Below are 18,949 nucleotides of genomic sequence, written 5' to 3' on the forward strand. Positions count from 1 at the left end.
GTTTGTGCTATATAATCAATGATTTAGATTTAAATGTAGGGAGTGTGATTAAGACGTTTGTGGATAATGAAAATTTGCCATATGGTTGATCATGAAAAAAGCTGTAGACTGCAGGAAAATATCAATGAACTGATCAGGTGGGAAGGAAAGTACGAAATGGAATTCAATCCATGGAATTCAATCGGGTTCGATTCCGGGTACTGCCTGTGTGGAGTTTGCAAGTTCTCCCTGTGTCTGCGTGGGTTTTCTCCGGGTGCTCCGGTTTCCTCCCACAAGCCAAAAGACTTGCAGGTTGATAGGTAAATTGGCCATTATAAATTGTCACTAGTATAGGTAGGTGGTAGGGAAATATAGGGGCAGGTGGGGATGTTTGGTAGGAATATGGGATTAGTGTAGGATTAGTATAAATGGGTGGTTGATGTTCGGCACAGACTCGGTGGGCCGAAGGGCCTGTTTCAGTGCTGTATCTCTAATCTAATCTAAAAAAAATGTGAGGTAATACATTTGAAGAGAGCAAACAAGGCAAGGAAATACACAATAAATAGTAGGATACTGAGAAGTATAGAGGAACAGAGGGACCTTGGAGTGCATGTCCACAGATCCCTGAAGCTCAGGTAGATAAGGTAGTTATGAAGGCAAATGGGATAGTTTCCTTTATTGTCCAAAGCATAGATTATGCTAGTTCTATGTAGAACTAGTTGGACTGCAGCTTGAGTACTGCACACAGTTCTAGTCACTGCATTACTGGAAGGATATGGTCACACTAGAGAGGGTACAGAGGAGATGATATTGCCAGGAATGGAGAATTTGTTATATGGAAAGATTGGATAGGCTGGGGTTTTCTCCTTTGGAACAGGGGAAGCTGTAGGGAAATTTATCTGAGGTGCATAAAATTATGAGGGGCCTAGATAGTGGATAGGAGGCATAGATTTAAAACCATTGGTAGAAGGATTAGACTGGAGTTAAGGAGTGATCGTTTTCACCCAGAGGTTGTTGGGGGTCTGGAATGTACTGCCTGAAAGCGTGGTAGAGGCAGATCCCCTCATGACATTAAAAAAAAAACTCACCTGGATTTGCACTTGAGGTGCCGTAAACTAAAGGGCTACAGACTGAGTTGGAAAGTGGGATTAGGCTAGATAACTTTTTGGCTGGCACGGACACGATGGGCCGAATGGTCTCCTGTGAATTTTTCTGTTTCGATTAAAGTTACAAAAACAAATTAAGTAAACAGGTCAGCCCAAACCGTGTTGACGTTTTAGACTGTAAGTGACAAGACCTGGTGTTTTAAGTTTGTGTGCAACTTGTTCTAAAGAGCATTGTCTGCAAACACCACATATGGTTGTTGTCATGAATGTGTTCATAAAAATATGCAGGTTTCTCCTGAAGTTGTCTGATATCTCTGTTCTTTGTCTTATCCACTTTTTTTAAACACAGGCTGATAAGTTATTGAAAAGCTTGCAAGAATATTTCCAACAAGAGCAAAAAGGCGATGCTGCTCTGAAGGTACGAACAAACTAAGAGTAAACAACAATATTTGTGAGTATGTTAACATAGTAATACGTCCCAAGGTGCATCACAGGAGCGTTATGAAACAAGATTTGACACAGCCAAATAAGGAGATATTAAGGCAAATGACCAAAAGCTTTGGTCAAAGAGGTGGATTTTAAGGAACGTCTTAAAGAAGCAGAGAAGTGGAGAGATCTAGGTAGGGAATTGCAGAGCTTAGGGCCTCGATAGCTAAAGACACGGCTGCCAATCAGGGATACACAAGGCCAGAATTGGAAGAAATGGCTTTAATTTTATTCTTGAACAGTGCTTTCTGACTCCATCCTGGAGGAACAGGACTGAGGGGCTAAATGGCCCTACATTCCACTTTCTCTGGGTGAACCACCAATCTGGATAGGGCTAGGTCCAGAGAAGGTGACGGTCCGACTTTTTTTCAGCTTAACCAGTTGACACATAAATGTAAAAATAATGTTACAGATCCTGTGATGCAATTAACCAATAGAGATTCTCAGTTTTTTGCAAGATTTGCAGCATTCTTTTTGCCTCAGGCATGTGAATAGATTAGTTTCAAGCAGTGCAGTTAGTGTCGCACTTTTAAAGGGTGAGTATAACAACTTACTGGAACAGTGCAGATAGTTGTTTTACGTTAGATATGGAAGGATTTAGTCAAAGCTTTGCCAATTTTATGTTTGAGATTTTGCCATCTCTGCTCGATGTCTTTCAGGTGTATTGAACATACAGTAATAAGAGAGTGAGAAGCCCAATGTCTCTAACAATCTAATATTGAAAGTATAGAATGCTAAATTGGTAGGGTTAGCCCTGTTTCTAAAAACCTACTGATGTGTGTTATATGTGTTGTGATTGGGGATGGGCAACAGATGCTGGCCTTGCCAGTGACGCTCACATTCTATGAAAGAATTTTTTAAAAAACACCGGTTTACCTACATATGTTGCTTGGTGAGAGTCCACATTCTAGTCTTTCTGCTTATTTTTGGTAGGAATTGTATCAGGACAATATGTGATCTACACGGAACTCTTGCTCTGTAGATGCTGATGCTTCCTAATGATAGCTTGTGTTCTCACTGAGTTGTATGAGGTGAAGTAACAAAACTGAAGATGTGACCTTTTATAGTTAGATGGGTAGTGAATAGAGGTCCAGTGAATGTAGCAGCAGTTAAACTGAGGAGAGGCTGCATGTGGCCCTTGGTTTTAGTGAATAGGATGTGAAACCTGCCACATTTGAATGTTGTCATGCAGCACAAGGGACTTTCCCTGCTTATAAAGCAAGACTGGTTTGTGTTGCTGAAGCATTTCTAGATTTTATGCTGATGTTTTGTTTGCAGGCTACTGAAGAAGTGAATAAATGTAATACAGCTGAGCTGGAAAAGGGAAAAGACTCTAATGTGACTAAACGGCGGCGCAAAGAGAGGTTGCCCAATAAAAGCGAGGGAGAGCAGAACAGAAATCAGAATGAATCTGTTCACCTGCGGGCCATCACAGTCTCTGAAAATGAGCAGTCTTCAATGGTATAAGCATTGCTACTGCTGAATTACTATCTGCACGAGTTTACACTCTGACCTATCTAACATGGAATTTTATCTGTTACGATTCTGTTCCAAGGTATTTTAAATACTTTTATATTATGAAATACTTGTGTAGGAGCCTTCACCTCATTCAGAAAAGTGCCAAAACACAGAGGGGTCAGACTCCAAGAGGAGACAAAGAAAACGCCGTGCAGAATTTGAGCATTCTACAGAAACTGGGGCTGAAAGTACAGGAAGTGTGGTTGATGGAAATGCTGCTGTGACCCAGTGTACACATTTATCACCTGAGAGAGCAGCCAGTACATCTAAAGGTAATTCTGGGCAATTATTTAACCTCATCACATGCATGCTCAAAAGATTCTTTGGGATATAATTAATATGTTGGAATGGATAGCTATTGACCATTTGATACTGCTTTTATTTTAAAGAAACTGAATCTACTCAAGTGAATTTAAAATCCCGGTGTGTAGAACCAAAAATATTTTCATCAGCTGATTTTGGTCATACAAAGTAAATTAAAATATGCACCCTTCAGCTTTACTTGAAGGTGGAAGCACTTGGTCCTTGCACATTTCCAGGCAGCTCCGAATTCAGAAACAGCCAAAATTTCCCAAATTTGATCTTTACTTTGTATTCAGTGCGCTGGTCTCTATGGTATCAGAATCCGGGGCTAGAGCGAAAAGGATCAGCCAGTGATCCTTATTGGGATGTATATATATGTTTGGATTGCCCTTTGTTGAAGGTGACATGACATGTGAACCCCTGGGTAGGTGAATTTCATGGCCACGTAGCCACACTGAGATAGCCAGCAGTATAGCCTGATTTTTTTTAATTTGAGAAGGCTGTACCACTTGCCCTACAATCATATGCTATGTGAATGATGGGTTTGGGTTTGGTTGTGATGCTTGTCTGAAGAGGGGAGAAAGTAGAACAGTTTGAGAACTGTTCGATCAAATTCAAGCAATTTGTTTAGCTGCAAGGTTAACAATTTGTGAAATTAGCCCTTCTGGAGTCCAGAAGCTGTGCACACCACCTTAAAATTACAACTGAGTTCCAGTTGTGCTGAGTGCTGTCAGCAATCTCATTTGTTTCTTCTGTAATAAGTCTAGCTTCCAAAGTGGGAATAGTTGGGAGATGCTGATCAAAAAATCTTAGAAGTGCTTAGTTATTGATCCTGTCTTTACTTTAGGAACTGCGGCTCAATCGAAAACTGCCTTCCCAAGTGGGAAAATTCCACGTTTTGTTGGAGCGGCCAGAAAACCTGGATTCAAGTCTCCCGTTGCAGTTGGAAAAACTGGATTAAACCATGTCACTCCTGGTAAGAATATATGCGATTGTCTTTGTGTAAAGCAAAGATGTAGTTTGATATTGGGACATTGTAAACAGCAATATAGGCTGGAAAAGCAATGCGAGATGCCTTTCTGTGCAAATGTTAAGATTAAATACAAGATATGACAATCTGTGGTGTAACTGCTGGGAATGCTGACACTAAATGCAAAGAGAAGACGATCTCCCAGTTCCCTTTACTGACAACCCCTCACCTTAATGACAAATATCTTTTAGTAAATTTGAGTGAGAACTCCAACATGTATCAGTCAACTTGTAATGCATTGTTTTTATTGAAGTAGCTACTAATGAGGAAATTACTGTAGTAGAAACCAGGAGGCATATATAATATTTCAGTTAGAAAGGAAAAGGAGGCACTAGCCAAACGTAATGACAAAACACTGGGGCGAGATGGATTGCACCCATGGAAACTGCAAGAAACTAGGGAGGAGATAGCGGAGGGATTAGAATCAATGTATAACACATCAGTAGATATAGGAAATAGTGATACAGGTGTAGTGAACAGCAAATGTAAATCCTATCTTCATAAAGGGAGATAAACCTAAAGACCAGGGTTGTCCAGTCTTTTCGCATGGTGGGGGGGGGGGGGGGGGCACATTGCATTTCTTGTCTAGTTTAGGGGGCTGGTGAGACAATTTTGGAAAGATAAAGGCATTAAAAATTTATCTTGCTAGTAATGAAAACAACAACAAATGTACACTTTTGTGAAGAAGCTTGAAATGAGAAGATGAATTAATTGACTTACTTTCTCGTCAATATGTTGGACATTGATTTTAGTGAGACACCTTGCTACTTGTGCAAGCAATAAAATGCCAGTGTTTGTTTGCACACTTGTAGCGATGCAGAGTAATCCGGATAGATGTAATTGTGTCAGGAGTGATCTTGCTTCATCGCTTGGTCGGTCAGTCCGTCTCCCTCATCTTCCTCTCATTTTTCCCCCCGCCGCCCCCCCCTCTCCTCTCTCTTTCCACCCCCCCAGCCCCTCCTCCTCGTCCCCCCCCCCCCCCCCAGCCTCTCCTCCTCGTCCCCGCCCCCCAGCCTCTCCTCCTCGTCCCCGCCACCCCCCCCCCAGCCTCTCCTCCTCGTCCCCGCCCCCCCCACCTCTCCTCCTCGTCCCCGCCCCCCCCCCAGCCTCTCCTCCTCGTCCCCGCCTCCCCCAGCCTCTCCTCCTCGTCCCCACCCCCCCCCCAGCCTCTCCTCCTCGTCCCCGCCCCCCCCAGCCTCTCCTCCTCGTCCCCGCCCCCCCCCCAGCCTCTCCTCCTCGTCCCCGCCCCCCCCCCCAGACTCTCCTTGTCTCCTTTCCCCCCCAGACTCTCCTTGTCTCCTTTTCCCCCCCCAGACTCTCCTTGTCTCCTTTTCCCCCCCCAGACTCTCCTTGTCTCCTTTCCCCCCCCAGACTCTCCTTGTCTCCTTTCCCCCCCCAGACTCTCCTTGTCTCCTTTCCCCCCCCAGACTCTCCTTGTCTCCTTTCCCCCCCCAGACTCTCCTTGTCTCCTTTCCCCCCCCAGACTCTCCTTGTCTCCTTTCCCCCCCCAGACTCTCCTTGTCTCCTTTCCCCCCCCAGACTCTCCTTGTCTCCTTTCCCCCCCCCAGACTCTCCTTGTCTCCTTTCCCCCCCCCAGACTCTCCTTGTCTCCTTTCCCCCCCCCAGACTCTCCTTGTCTCCTTTCCCCCCCCAGACTCTCCTTGTCTCCTTTCCCCCCCCAGACTCTCCTTGTCTCCTTTCCCCCCCCAGACTCTCCTTGTCTCCTTTCCCCCCCCAGACTCTCCTTGTCTCCTTTCCCCCCCCAGACTCTCCTTGTCTCCTTTTCCCCCCCACCCCAGACTCTCCTCGTCTCTTTTTCCCCCCCACCCCAGACTCTCCTCGTCTCTTTTTCCCCCCCACCCCAGCCTCTCCTCGTCTCTTTTTCCCCCCACCCCCCACCACCACAGCCTGCCTCCCCCTCTCCTCCCCCTACCCCTCCTTCTCCATCTCTCCCTCTTCCCACCCCTCTCCCCCCGCCTCTCCTCCTCCATCTCTCCCTCTTCCCACCCCCCTCCCCCCGCCTCTCCTTCTCCATCTCTCCTTCTCTCTCACCCTCCCCCTTCCCTCTCTCCTCCTTTTGAACAGTTGCAGAGAGCAGAACGCTCAGCCAGATGGTTGATTGTTTTAAAAAAAAATCCCAATTGTCAGTTTCCCAGCTGCCAGCTGCTGACATCAGGAACAGCGGTTTCCCAACTGCAGACAGATTTGGGGTTTCTTATAAGCCCGCCAGAAAATCCCAAATCTGTCTGAAGTTGGGAAATCGCTGTTCCTGATGTCAGCAGCTGTGAAACGGACACTTGCGATCTTTTTTAAAAGCAGGTCATGGAAGAAGAGAGAGAAATTTCTCATCAAATGTCATGGACCCCTGGCGAGGATGAGGACCGACCCCCGTACAGTTTACATCTGCAGCTGGATGGAAACCTTTGGTGGGCCATTTCCTGGCCCATGGGCCGTATGTTGGACAACCTGCTATCGATCAACTAGCTTCAAGTTAGTGGTAGGAAAGACACTAGAATCTTTGCTAAAAGATGAAATAACTAAATATCTAGAGACAAAGAATATAATTTTAAAAAGGTTGTGTTTAAGAATCGTACTGAATTCTTCAAAGAAGTAACAGAGTAGACTAGGGCAATGCAGTGTATGTGATATACACGGATTTCCAGAAGGCCTGTGATAAGGTGCCACATAAGACCCTCATGGGGTCAGTGTGTTACTAATTCAGTGCGATAATTGGAATTCTTCAATCCTCGTTTTGATAATGCTGTGATATTTGGGATTGAGATCCATGTGTTAATACAGTGTGGTATTTGATATTTCTAGACTGGAAAAAGATTCATCAAGCTAATTTCAACAAGATGGAGTCAATTGACTTGTATGTTGAACGGAAAAGGAAACGCATTGAAGCTTTTGGTAATTCTATCAAACAGGTGAAGGTAAGTCTAGAATTACACAGATTGACATCTTTAGTCATATGCACAATCCACAAGCTCTCATTAATAATCTGTAGTGCCCTCCTAACGAGGGAGTCATTGCTTGCGCCCATCTAAAACATTAGTAGTTTCTATCAGTGGACAATTTTATGCAGCGCATGCTCGAGTTTCTGTGTGCAGTCAGCAGGTGTGTCCATGCAAGTCGTACCATGTAGGAAAATAATCCATATGTTGTAAAATAAATTCCCAACTGAGTGTGCTGTCCCCTTACTCCTGGAGGTCAAATAGAAGTACAAAAGTTTCAGGATCTTTTTGGTTTAGTTTTTTCAGATCTTTACTGTACTTGAAATTCTATTTTAGTAGCTAAGTAAGTGTGTCATGTTGTGTGGCACCTAGCTGTACAGACCAAAAGGACCGGGTTCCCTTCTTGCTCAGTGCAGTGTTGTCTGATCTCAGCAAGGCTACTTCAGATGGTCTCCATTTCCCCACTCACCTAGAGTTCCTGCTGCTGATCTCTGTACAATGACCACTGGTGGGAAATGAGCTTGTAAATGTTGGGTAATTGGGTTTGATGATGCCTTCTGTGGGCAAATAACCTGCTAACACTGTCAGAACACTGTTCTGACATAATCCAAGAAAGCAGCTGTAATTTATGAAATTGTACACCAGATTTGGGATTTTTCACTTTTCCAGGATTGCATTGCACTAACCCACAGTGCTACAGAATATGACTGATAGCAACCTGCAAGAAACAGGAAGATTGCTGCCTCTGATACATTTCTATTTCCAACTCTTCTGTCCCGTTCACATCACTCCACAGCCCTCTTCACTGCGACTGCCTCTTTAAACCCTTCCTCTTTATTACTTCCCTATCTGCTTTCAAAAACTTTTTCAAATTTTTCAGCATCTACTTTTCATTCACCTGGTTCATATACAGTTTGCATTCTCTTCTCCTGTGTGAAGCATTTTAGCTGTTAATAGCCCTGGGTACAAAGATTTAATAAATTTAAATTGATGAGTTAGTTTTCATACTGACTTTTCATCATCTCTATGGTATCTAATTTAGAATTAGTGTTATAGAAAATTAAAATTGCACATCTTGGCATCTAAGGAACCCACTGGCCCCACAGTGCTGATGCCAGTTCCACATTGAGGCTATTGACCTCCATTTCACTGCTCTTTCCCCAAATCTTTAATAATTTAATTCTCATTCCCTCTTAAATGTTCAGATTGATTCTGCTTCAGCATGTTCCATATTGTAATAATGCTTTAGCGTGCAAAAAATTCTTCTCCCCTTCCCCTCTGCTTCTAGTACTCACTCTACATTTATACCAACGTGTTACTGATGTATCAACCAGTAGAAATACTTTCACTGTTTACCATCCCATAATTTTGAATATTTCTATCACATCTCTGAACCACAGAATACATCAGTAACTTTATAAGTTTCATAATATTTAACGGTGAATATTGGCAGAGGAGCAATAGCCCTAATTAGGGACAAAAATGGAGGTCTATTGGTGAGGCAGAAGGCACTAAATGAGTACTTGAAATTGGTGTTTATCAAGGAAGAAGGCTTTGCCAAAGCTCCAGTAAATTAAGCTGGGTTATTGGATGAGATTTTTTTTTTAAATAGGTAAAAAGGAGGTACTGGAAAGGCTGGCAGTACTTAAAGTGGACATATCACCCAGTCTGGATGGGATGCATCCAAGGTTGCTGAGGGAAGTAAGGGTAGAAATTGAGGAGGTGCTGGCCACAATCTTCGAATCCTCCTTAGGTACAGGGGTGATGTCAGAGGACAAGGGGATTGGAGTCCAGGAATAAAGAAGTCTTACTAAAATTGTACAAGGCTTTGCTGAGACTGCACCTGGAATACTGTGTGCAGTTTTAGTTTAGTTTAGAGATACAGCACTGAAACAGGCCCTTCGGCCCACCGAGTCTGTGCCGACCATCAACCACCCATTTATACTAATCCTACACTAATTCCATGTTCCTATCACATCCCCACCTGTCCCTATACTTCCCTACCACCTACCTATACTAGGGGCAATTTATAATGGCCAATTTACCCATCAACCTGCAGCCTTTTGGCTTGTGGGAGGAAACTGGAGCACCCGGAGAAAACCCACGCAGACACAGGGAGAACTTGCAAACTCCACACAGGCAGTACCCAGAATTGAACCCGGGTCGCTGGAGCTGTGAGGCTGCGGTGCTAACCACTGTGCCGCCCCTCCACATTTAAGAAAGGATATACTTGCACTGGAGGCAATGCAGCGAAGATTTACTAAATTGGTTCCTGGGATGAGGGGGTTGTCCTATGATGAGAGGCTGAGTAAATTGGGCCTATATTCTCTGGAGTTTAGAAGAATGAGAAGTAATTGAATTGAGACATACAAGATTCTGAAAGGGCTTGATAGAGTAGAAGCTGAGAGATTGTTCCCACTGGTCAAGGAATCTAGAACACGGGAACACAGTCTCAGGATAAGGGGCCAATCATTCAGGACTGAGATGAGGAGAAATTACTTCACTCAAAGGGTTGTAAATCTTTGGAATTCTCTACCCCAGAGGGTTGTGGATGCTGCATTGTTGAATACATTTAAGGCTGGGATAGATAGAGTTTTGGTCTCACGGGGAATCGAGGGATATGGGGAGTGGGCAGGAAAGTGGAATTGAAGCCCAAGATCAGCCATGATCATATTGAATGGCGGAGCAAGCGCGATGGGCCACATGGTCTACTTCTGCTCCTACTTGTGACTGGAGGATTGCAAATGTTACACCCTCATTCAAAAGAATGGAGAAGAATAAGCCCAGCAAGAATAAACCAGTTTAACATCGGTGCTGGAGAAGCTTTTCAGAAACAATAATCCAGGAGAAAATTAACAGCCACTTAGACATGTCTGGACTAAAAGGAAAATTGTGTTTGTTTGATTTGAGTTTATTTTTTGATGAGGTAATAGAGGGTGGATGAGGACTGTGCAGTTTTTGTATGTGTATACGGTCTTTCAAAAGGTGCTGATTAGGATTTAGTATGCACTGCCTGACAAGGTGTGGAAAAAGATTCAAAAGTATCTTTCAAAATAGAATTGGACAAATACTTGAAGATATTGAAGGAATATGGGGAAAAGGGCAGGGGAATGGCACTAACTGGATTGCTCCTCAAAAGAACTGGCAGGGTCTTCATGGACACCTTCTACTAGTCAATCTCTGCACCTTTTTCCAAGACTCCAATGTCTTTTCTATGATGGAGTATCCAAAGCTGCACACAGTATACCAAGGCTAACCAATATTTTGTACAAATTCCTCATTGCCTCTTTACTTTCATATTCGATGGCCCAGAATTCCATTTGTGCTCCTGGCCTTTCCCACCTTTTACCCTATATGTATCTGTACATCAAGATCACTCTCCCGCTACTCTAGTGAAATCCACTGAACACATGGCTAGATTTCATATTAATTTACCTCTTCCTGTCATAATATGAAATCTTCAAAGTATGGATTAATTATTTGAAGAATTTTAGAATTTTCTTTAAGGAGTTAATGTCACTTGACTGCTGTATAGTAGTTGACCCAGTATAAGGTGTTAATGCAGACTTGACCTTGTTACTTAAATGTTTGCTGCCTTCTGAAGTAGATTGAGCTGATTTACTGTTTATTTTAGATGTTGGCTGAAAACTCTCTCCCTCAGAAGGCACCTGAAATAAAGCTTCCAGGCAGCAATACGAAGGTAAGAAGGATTATGAAATTGAAAATCTACTCCATTAAATTCTCCCAGTACTAAAAAAAAACAATTAAAAATGTTATATTGCATTGACTAAAAACCACATATAACTCCCATTAAAATTACAAAGTGACTCCTGACAACGCAGTGGCCCACCAACGTCATCAGAATGCTCCAAGCTGCACACATGCACATACCGTCTCCTGTGCTCAGTGAAATGCTGCGCATGTGCAGCTTCCCACTTGTCGGGACTAATTGGCACATGCATGGGAAAACATCATCAGCTACTCTCTTCCCACCCCACTCAGCTACTCTCTCCCACCCCACTGGCCGCTCTCCCCCTTCGGTCACTTGCTCCGGGCCTCAACGCTTTCTCCCCCACTGACTGCACTTCCCCCAACTCTCCGGCCGCCCGCTCCCTGTTTCTCGGTTCCCCCACCCCCAGCTCTCCGGCCACTTCCCCCACCCCATCCCGCTCTCCAACCAATCGCTCCCCACTCCCCGCCCTAGCTCCAGGCCATGCCACTTCCCTCCCCTCGGCCACTTGCTTGCATGTTTGATCGTTCCTCACCCGCTGCCTGAAGAAGCAAGGCGGGCCATGAGGGGTGATGGGACAATGTAGAAACGAGTGGCCGAGAGGAGGGAAGTGGCGCGGCCTAGAGCTAGCTTTTGAAGTGGGGGGGGGGGGGAAGAGTGGGCAGCGAGCGGCTGGTGGGGGGGAGTGAGGTGCGAGCGGCCGGAGAGCGGGCTGGTGGGGGGGGGGGGTGGGGGGGGTGGGCGAGGAGCGGGGAACAATCGGCCGAGGGGAAGTGGGGGAGCAGTGGCAAGGTCTGGAGCGAGCGGCCGAGGGAGGCTGTAGCAAGTGTGAATGTGTGGATTGGGAAAATGGGAGATTGTGGAATGGGGGCGGTGGGGGACAGTAATTCACAGTTATTTCCTCTATAAACTTCACCGTGTAAATGTTGACTTTACCAACCATAGAAAGTTGCTTTACATTCCAAATTTCAATAGCAGTATCATACTAGAGTTCCGTCTTGTTTTTCTGTGATAAATTGAGCAGTGCCATCTTTAATCCTGGCAGATGTCTGAATGTCGCAGACACTGATGTTTGTGGAAGAGGCTGCATTTGCGCATGTACTGCACCACCTGGTGTTGGGTTGTCAGCAAACACAGCCGTAAAATTATTAGGTAGTGGAAGTGCAGACATTGTAAAGGGTTCAAATGTGCCGTTTAGGTGCGACTTGAATTCCCTGTTAGGTCACTTGTGACCTTCCAGTGGGGTTGTGAGACTGTTTGTTTGATTTAGTTTTCTGGCTGAGTGGTGACGGGGGTGGAGGGTGGTTGGTGAATGGAAGAGATGCAAGTCCACCTAGTTCTACAATGCTTCTTTTTCTGTTGGAACATCGTCTCCAGTGCCCAGTCTTCAACTCCAATAAATCCTATAGGTAGGAACAGAAACTGTACCTGATTCAAAATTGTATCTGGTGCTAGTTTAATGGGGGTGCAACTTTGTGTTTCATACTTTTATAAGTTATGTAAGTAGGTTTGTATAATTCCCTCTCTCTCTCTCTCTCTCTCTCTCTCTCTCTCTCTCTCTCAGAAATCAGTGAATGAACCACAAAATCTGAAGAGCCCAATGCATCAGACATCAAAAATTGCCCAATTTTCCACACCTGCCAACCGGCGTAGATCACCGCGTAGCTCTGCTGCTGCAGTCACCTTGAATGAAAAATTAGTCTTCAAACCTTCTGTGTACTCTGTCACCAAAATGAATGTCAGGTAATGTCCTCAATCACTTCCGAGATCTAGAGGAAGCTTTGAGCTGACTACTAAGTTATTCTGATTTCAAATCCATTTCTGTTCATCTTTTGTCCTTGAATATTGTGCCAATTTAGTAGCCTACCTGTTTTTGTAAACTTTAAGGAATAGAAAATGTATGAAGTGGAAACCTATTATTGCAGCTACATGGTGAGGGATGTGGATGGCCCCCCACTGTTCAGCTCCCACATGAGCGCAGCAAGTGTTTTTGTTATTAGGGTTTTAACCCCTCTGTGTTTTATTTGTCAAATAAACAGACAGTGACCAGTTTCCTTGTAAATTTAAAACAGAAGATTAACTATTTATTGAGCAACTATGCACTCCCAAAATGGTTGCAACCGCACCCACACGCTCATGCACACAAGAAGGGACAGAGAGGAAAAGGGGTAAGTGGTTTGAAGTGAGGTAGAGTTGTGGGGTTCACAATAAACCTGTTGAATCTTCTTGGAGGTCAATTTCTCTTTAAGGTTGCAGACCCGAGTTGTTTGTAGATTTCTCTGGTTGAAATTTCAGTCTGAAGACGGGATCACAGCAGGGAACTGCTGGATTTTCTCCCAGCTGGGCAGGCTATAGTGATGTTTTGTCCTGATTTCTCTCTCTCTCTCTCTCTCTCTCTCTCTCTCGAGAATACTTTTTAAGCTAAAAGTCTCACATATTGCCTCTGTTGGGAGACGTAGTTCTTCCTCCCTGTGGCTACTTCCCACCTTTGTTTCAGAAGAACCCATTCAGTTCAAAAATGTCGTTTGATGGGTATAACTGACAACTCTTAGCTTTGGAATGTATCCTTCTGTCCTTGCTAGACAGTAAGACCATTTGAATATACAAGGCCAGGTCTTTTGACCTTTGGCCATTTTGAAGCACATTGTCCACTTTTTAAAAGGACAAGTCCATTTTTATAACTCTTCAGGTTGTGTTATTGTATTTTCAATCGCTGTACTTAATGTGAGTGCAACGCTCTACAGTTGGAGTGGAGGTACATTGCCAAAATAATGAATGTGCTAATTTTTCAATGCTATTGCTCCTCTACTTTTCTCTTTCTGGCTCATTGTTTTTTTTCAACACTCCTCCTTCCCCACCGCACATATGTGTGTGTAGATTTAATTATCCATTATCATGTACAGGTTTACAGATACTACCAAGGACAATGATAACAAATGGGCTGCAACGAAGACTCCAACCCGGAAGTCACCCTACACAGAAATGTCCAGTATCCCAGGCACTGAAGAAGTGAAAAAAGTCAAACCAGCTGGACGCAAGAAATCTATAGGCCAGAAACCAACAGACACCAGCACTACTAACCCTGCTCAGACTAAAGGTACTGCTTCAGTAGTGTCCCAGTTTGTTTTTGTATGCTACACCTTAGCAGTGCTAGTTATCTGGCACCCATGATCAATTGAAATCCCAATGATGTGTGAGCCCTATAGTAGTTACAAGGCCAGTTCCTGGTGACCAATGGCTCCTTTTGGTAGCGATCCACCTGGAACGTGTAAAATAATGGAACTGATTACCAGGCATAAATGTGCTCAATAGCCAAATAAGCAGTTGTCACTGTGCTTTCAGAAGGAGAAAGAGATCCTGTTTGACCATTCTTGAAGTTTTTTTTTGAAGAACTGACATCTCACTTGGATAATGGAAAGCTTGTAGACATAGACTAGACTTTTAGAAGAAGTTTCATAAGAAAGGCTATTATTTAAACTCAAAGCTGTTGGATTCATGGTAAACTCTGGGAATGGATAAGAAGTTGGTGAACATAGGAAATAGAGAGCTTGTTTAAGGTGTTATATAAGTAGGGGTTTTGGGGGGCAGTGGACAGTGGGGATGGTGAATGGGAGAACTTGATGTGGTGTCCGAGATTGGTGTTGGGACTGCTACTTTTTAATTGAGGACCTGGACTCAAACTCGATGCAAACTGGTCAAATATCCAGATGCTGTCAAATTGGAAAGGGCAGTGGAAGCAGAAGAAGCAACAATGACAATGAGTCAGACCAAGTATGTAAACAGATAGAATAATGGCAGATGAAATCTGAAGTACTGCACATGTATAACACCTGTCCGCTAATTGTGTTGGAATTACAAAGGATGAAGTTGTAATAGACATTGGTGTCTTCATAGACTTGACCAAGCAACACAGAGCATTAATCAATAAGGCCAATAGAATGTTAACCTTTTTAACAGAGTACAAGTCAGTGCACATGTCACTCACTATTTTAAGAAAGATGAAATAGGGAAATGAAGGAATTATAGACCAGTTAGCTTAACGTCTATTGTCAGGAAATTGCTAGAGTCTATAATTAAGGATAGGGTGATTGAACACCGTGAAAACTTTCAGCTGATCAGAGAGAGACAATATGGATTTGTAAAGGGTCACGCCTGACAAACCTGATTGAATTTTTGAAGAGGTGACTAAAGTAGTGGACAGCGGGAATGTCTATGAATGTTATTTATATGGACTTCCAGAAGGCATTTGATAAAGTTCCTAATAAGAGTTAAAGTTGAAACTCCTGCAACTGAAGGCAAATTATTGACCCAGTTAGGAAATTGGCTGAGAGGCAGGAGACGGAGATTAGGGATAATGGGCAGATACTCTAATTAATTGGCAGGATGTGACTTGTGATGTTCAGCAGCAATCTGTGTTGGGGCCTCACTGTATTTATTAACAATTTACATGAAGGGATAGTAAACCACATATCCAAGTTTGCTGATGACACAAAGATAGGGCAAATTGTAAGGTTGTAGCATAAAATGACACATATTAATAGAAAAGGTGACCAATGGATTTCAATGTAAGCAAGTGTTAGGTTGTGCACCTTGGACCTAATAGGGTAGAATAGGGCACTTTCTAAATTGAGAAAAGCTAGGATCAGTGGAGGTCCGAAGAGACTTGGAGATCCAGATACATAGATCATTAAAATGTCATGAAGGGGTACAGAAAATAATCAAAAAGGCTAATGGAATGCTGGCCTTTATATCTAAAGGACTAGAATACAAGGGGGTAGAAGCCATGCTTCAGCTATACAAAGCCCTGATTAGACCACACTTGGAGTACTGTGAGCAGTTCTGTGCAACACACCTTCAGAAGGACATATTGCCCTGGGAGTGTAATGCAGATTCACCAGAATGATACCTGGACACTCTGGGTTAAATGACAAGGTGAGATTACACAAAATAGGGTTATAGTCCCTGGAATTTAGAAGATTAAGGGGTGATTTGATTGAAGTTTCCAAGATATTAAGGACAAATGATAGGGTAGATAGAGAAAAACTAGGGCATGCAGCCTAAAAGTTAGAGCCAGATCTTCCAGCAGTGAAGTTGGGAAATACTTTTATATGCAAAGGATGGTAGAAGTCATAGTCATAGAGATACAGCAGCAATTGATGTTAGGTCAAATTCATAATTTTATATTTGAGACTGATAGATTTTTGATAACCCGAAGGTGGATATATGGAGTTAGGGCACCGTTTCACCATGATCACATTGAATAGTGGAACAGGCTTAAAGCAGTGGTGGGGGAGTGGCTTAAATAGCTGGCTTCTTTACCTATGTTCCAAGAGCATAATTATCAAATTGTTTTGTGTGCACCAAGATATGAGAAGATGTTTGTGAGGTGATTTTTCTAGACTTGGAAAAGATAAACCTGTAAAATTGCTTCCAAGCTGAAAATGTTAAATTGTAAGAAGATCAAGGGATACAAGGTCAAATTAACAAATGGCAAATTTAAAACTGTTACTTTTTTGTGGGGTGGGAGGAGTTTATACCAACTCTAGACAACTTTCTCTGTGTTTCTGTGAATTCCCTATTTTCTATTGAATAGTTGCACTTGAATTTATTAGTCTGCCTGACTGGGGCCTGTCATTTGACTGGGTGCATCTCCAAGCAACACCCCAAAGTAGTGTTGAAGCACGTGTCTTCAACTAACCCACCCTGTCTGGCTTTCTGCCTGCTTGAAGTCTTGTGTATATTGGGTATAACCAAATCTTGTGTATATTGGGTATATTGAGCAGCCTACTCCTGTTCCTATGAAATCACAAGCCCCTGCTGAGTTAGTTGATACATTTGGAATGCTACAATTACCCTCTGGCTCATTGGGTAAACAATCAAACTTGACTGTGATGTTCTCCACCTGCTGACTCTTAATTTGCCCAAAAAGGGTATGTGAGAGCTGCTAGTACCCACTGGACCCTACCCAAGCTATAGATAGTCCTCCCCTGAAAGTACTACGGTAAGGGTGGTGCAGGGAGGAAAAACCTTAGCTACACTCGATGGGAGAACCTGCCACTCTATAGACACTGGGATTTTTCTGCACTTTGGAATAATGAAGAGATTTCTATCTGTCCAATTCTTGAGTTAACCAGAGCACAAGACTTCTCGTAAAATGAATCTATTAGCTGCAGAGGGTGGATGGGGCAGGGCACTGAACAATTTAATTTTACTTTGTTTTTCATGGTCTCACTGATATTTCCTGGTTTCAGTGGTTACTCCATACCGGTTCTCTGGCATCACTACTCCTGGAACTAACAAAAAGTTCAACCTGCAGGCAAGCTTGTCTCGCCCTCTTCCATACAAGCCACACAAAGGTCAGTGTGCATCGCTTCAACTGCACTTTGGCAAAGTTTAGTCTGTCAGGTCAAAGTACGAGTATTGGCAAAGTTAAAATCCTAGAATTTTACAGCAAAGAATGTCACTTTGCCTATCATGCCCATGCCAATTCTCTGAAAAAGCAATGCATTTAATGCTATTACCCGATTAAAATTATCTTGTAATCCACTTCCCTTTTAAAAGCTATCATGTATTCTGCTTCCACCCCTGTTTCTGATGGGATATTCCATCTATTAACCCTCCTAACATCTTAATTTGTTCTTTTGGTGATATAGTTATGCCCTCTCTGGTTACTCAATCACCCACCAATGAAAAGGTTTTTCCAGATTTGAGCCCTCTTTAATTATGAATATTTATCTCTATCACCTCTAAACCTGTTCTATTGAAAAGGATATCTCTAGTCTCTCAAAACTGAAGACTGTTATCCCGCAATCATCTTAGTAAATTTCTTCTGGCCTTGACTTTCTTAAAGTAAGGAGCCTTATTTTGGACATAATCTAACAAGTTTTTTGCGCTATATGGAAAGAGCAGGGTTGTGGGAATAATTGGATAGCTCTTTCAGAGCTGCTATAGGGTTGATGTGCCGAATGGCTCCCTTCTGTGATTTAACTAATAGTCTAAGCAACAATTTGTACAGGGTTAATATTACCATTTCATTGAGGATTTCACCCTCCTGCTATGGAGACTGCCTATTTTTGCTGGGCTTGAAATCTGCAGGTGTTGGCAGCCCTCTGGTCCCTCAAACAAGTGGCCATTCTTTATGTATGATTCCTAGATGGTGAATGTCAACACATTATGCACCCACAGTAATACTGGCCAAGCCTAATCTTGTTTTCACTTGATGCCCACATGTATTTTTCAGCAGCCTCTCACTGGGCTGGGGTTCTTCCCACCCAAGTCCAGGCAGTTCTGCAAGTAGTGCCCTAAAGGGCTGTGAGATCCTAGTTCTGATAATGACAAACAGCTGACCAATCCTTTTGTGCTGTTGGGATGCACGGTTTTAGCTGCTTAAATTCCAGTAACCTGAAGGCACTTTGGGGAACTGCAGCCCTTAAGTAGATTGTGTCACTGACAGCAAGAACAAAGGATTGTCCATGAATATCTTCAACCAAAACCATGGTGGAGCCCAGCAATGTGTGTGCAAGAGACGAGGCTGATGCATTATGAGCATCTTCAGTTCAAAGTGCTAAGTGGATGATCTTACTCGACCTCTTCCTGAGGTCCCTTCCATTGTGGATACCAGTGTCCAGCCAATTTGGGTTGTTTCACCTGACAATGAGAAGCAGCTAAGCACACTAGATACAGAAAGGCTAAAGGCCCTGATAATCCTGGCTGTGGTACTAAAGAACTGTGCACCAGAGCAAACCACTCCCCAGCCAAGCTGTTCCAGTACAGCTATGATACGGTCATCAACTCAATGAAATGAAAAGTTGCCCAGGTATGTCTTATTGGCAAAAAGCAAGAT

The 18,949-nt window shown here is 43.4% G+C and overlaps 1 protein-coding gene across 3 annotated transcripts in view; it reads left to right on the top strand.

Moving 5' to 3' along the window:
- The window catches only part of nusap1 (nucleolar and spindle associated protein 1), a 35,529-nt gene that overhangs the window by 12,124 nt on the left and 4,456 nt on the right, over positions 1-18,949 (top strand). Inside the window, exons 2-10 of one of the 3 annotated variants that reach the window (XM_068039712.1) lie at positions 1,435-1,503; positions 2,850-3,032; positions 3,166-3,361; positions 4,240-4,368; positions 7,243-7,355; positions 11,011-11,076; positions 12,671-12,849; positions 14,010-14,203; positions 17,358-17,462. In XM_068039712.1, the coding sequence (XP_067895813.1) occupies positions 1,435-1,503; positions 2,850-3,032; positions 3,166-3,361; positions 4,240-4,368; positions 7,243-7,355; positions 11,011-11,076; positions 12,671-12,849; positions 14,010-14,203; positions 17,358-17,462 (1,234 nt within the window). The remainder of the gene's footprint in view (positions 1-1,434; positions 1,504-2,849; positions 3,033-3,165; positions 3,362-4,239; positions 4,369-7,242; positions 7,356-11,010; positions 11,077-12,670; positions 12,850-14,009; positions 14,204-17,357; positions 17,463-18,949) is intronic. The other 2 variants (XM_068039713.1, XM_068039714.1) reach the window with 2 other exon arrangements.

Source organism: Heterodontus francisci, chromosome 9, assembly GCF_036365525.1.
Source record: "Heterodontus francisci isolate sHetFra1 chromosome 9, sHetFra1.hap1, whole genome shotgun sequence".
NCBI classification, from domain to species: Eukaryota; Metazoa; Chordata; class Chondrichthyes; order Heterodontiformes; family Heterodontidae; genus Heterodontus; species Heterodontus francisci.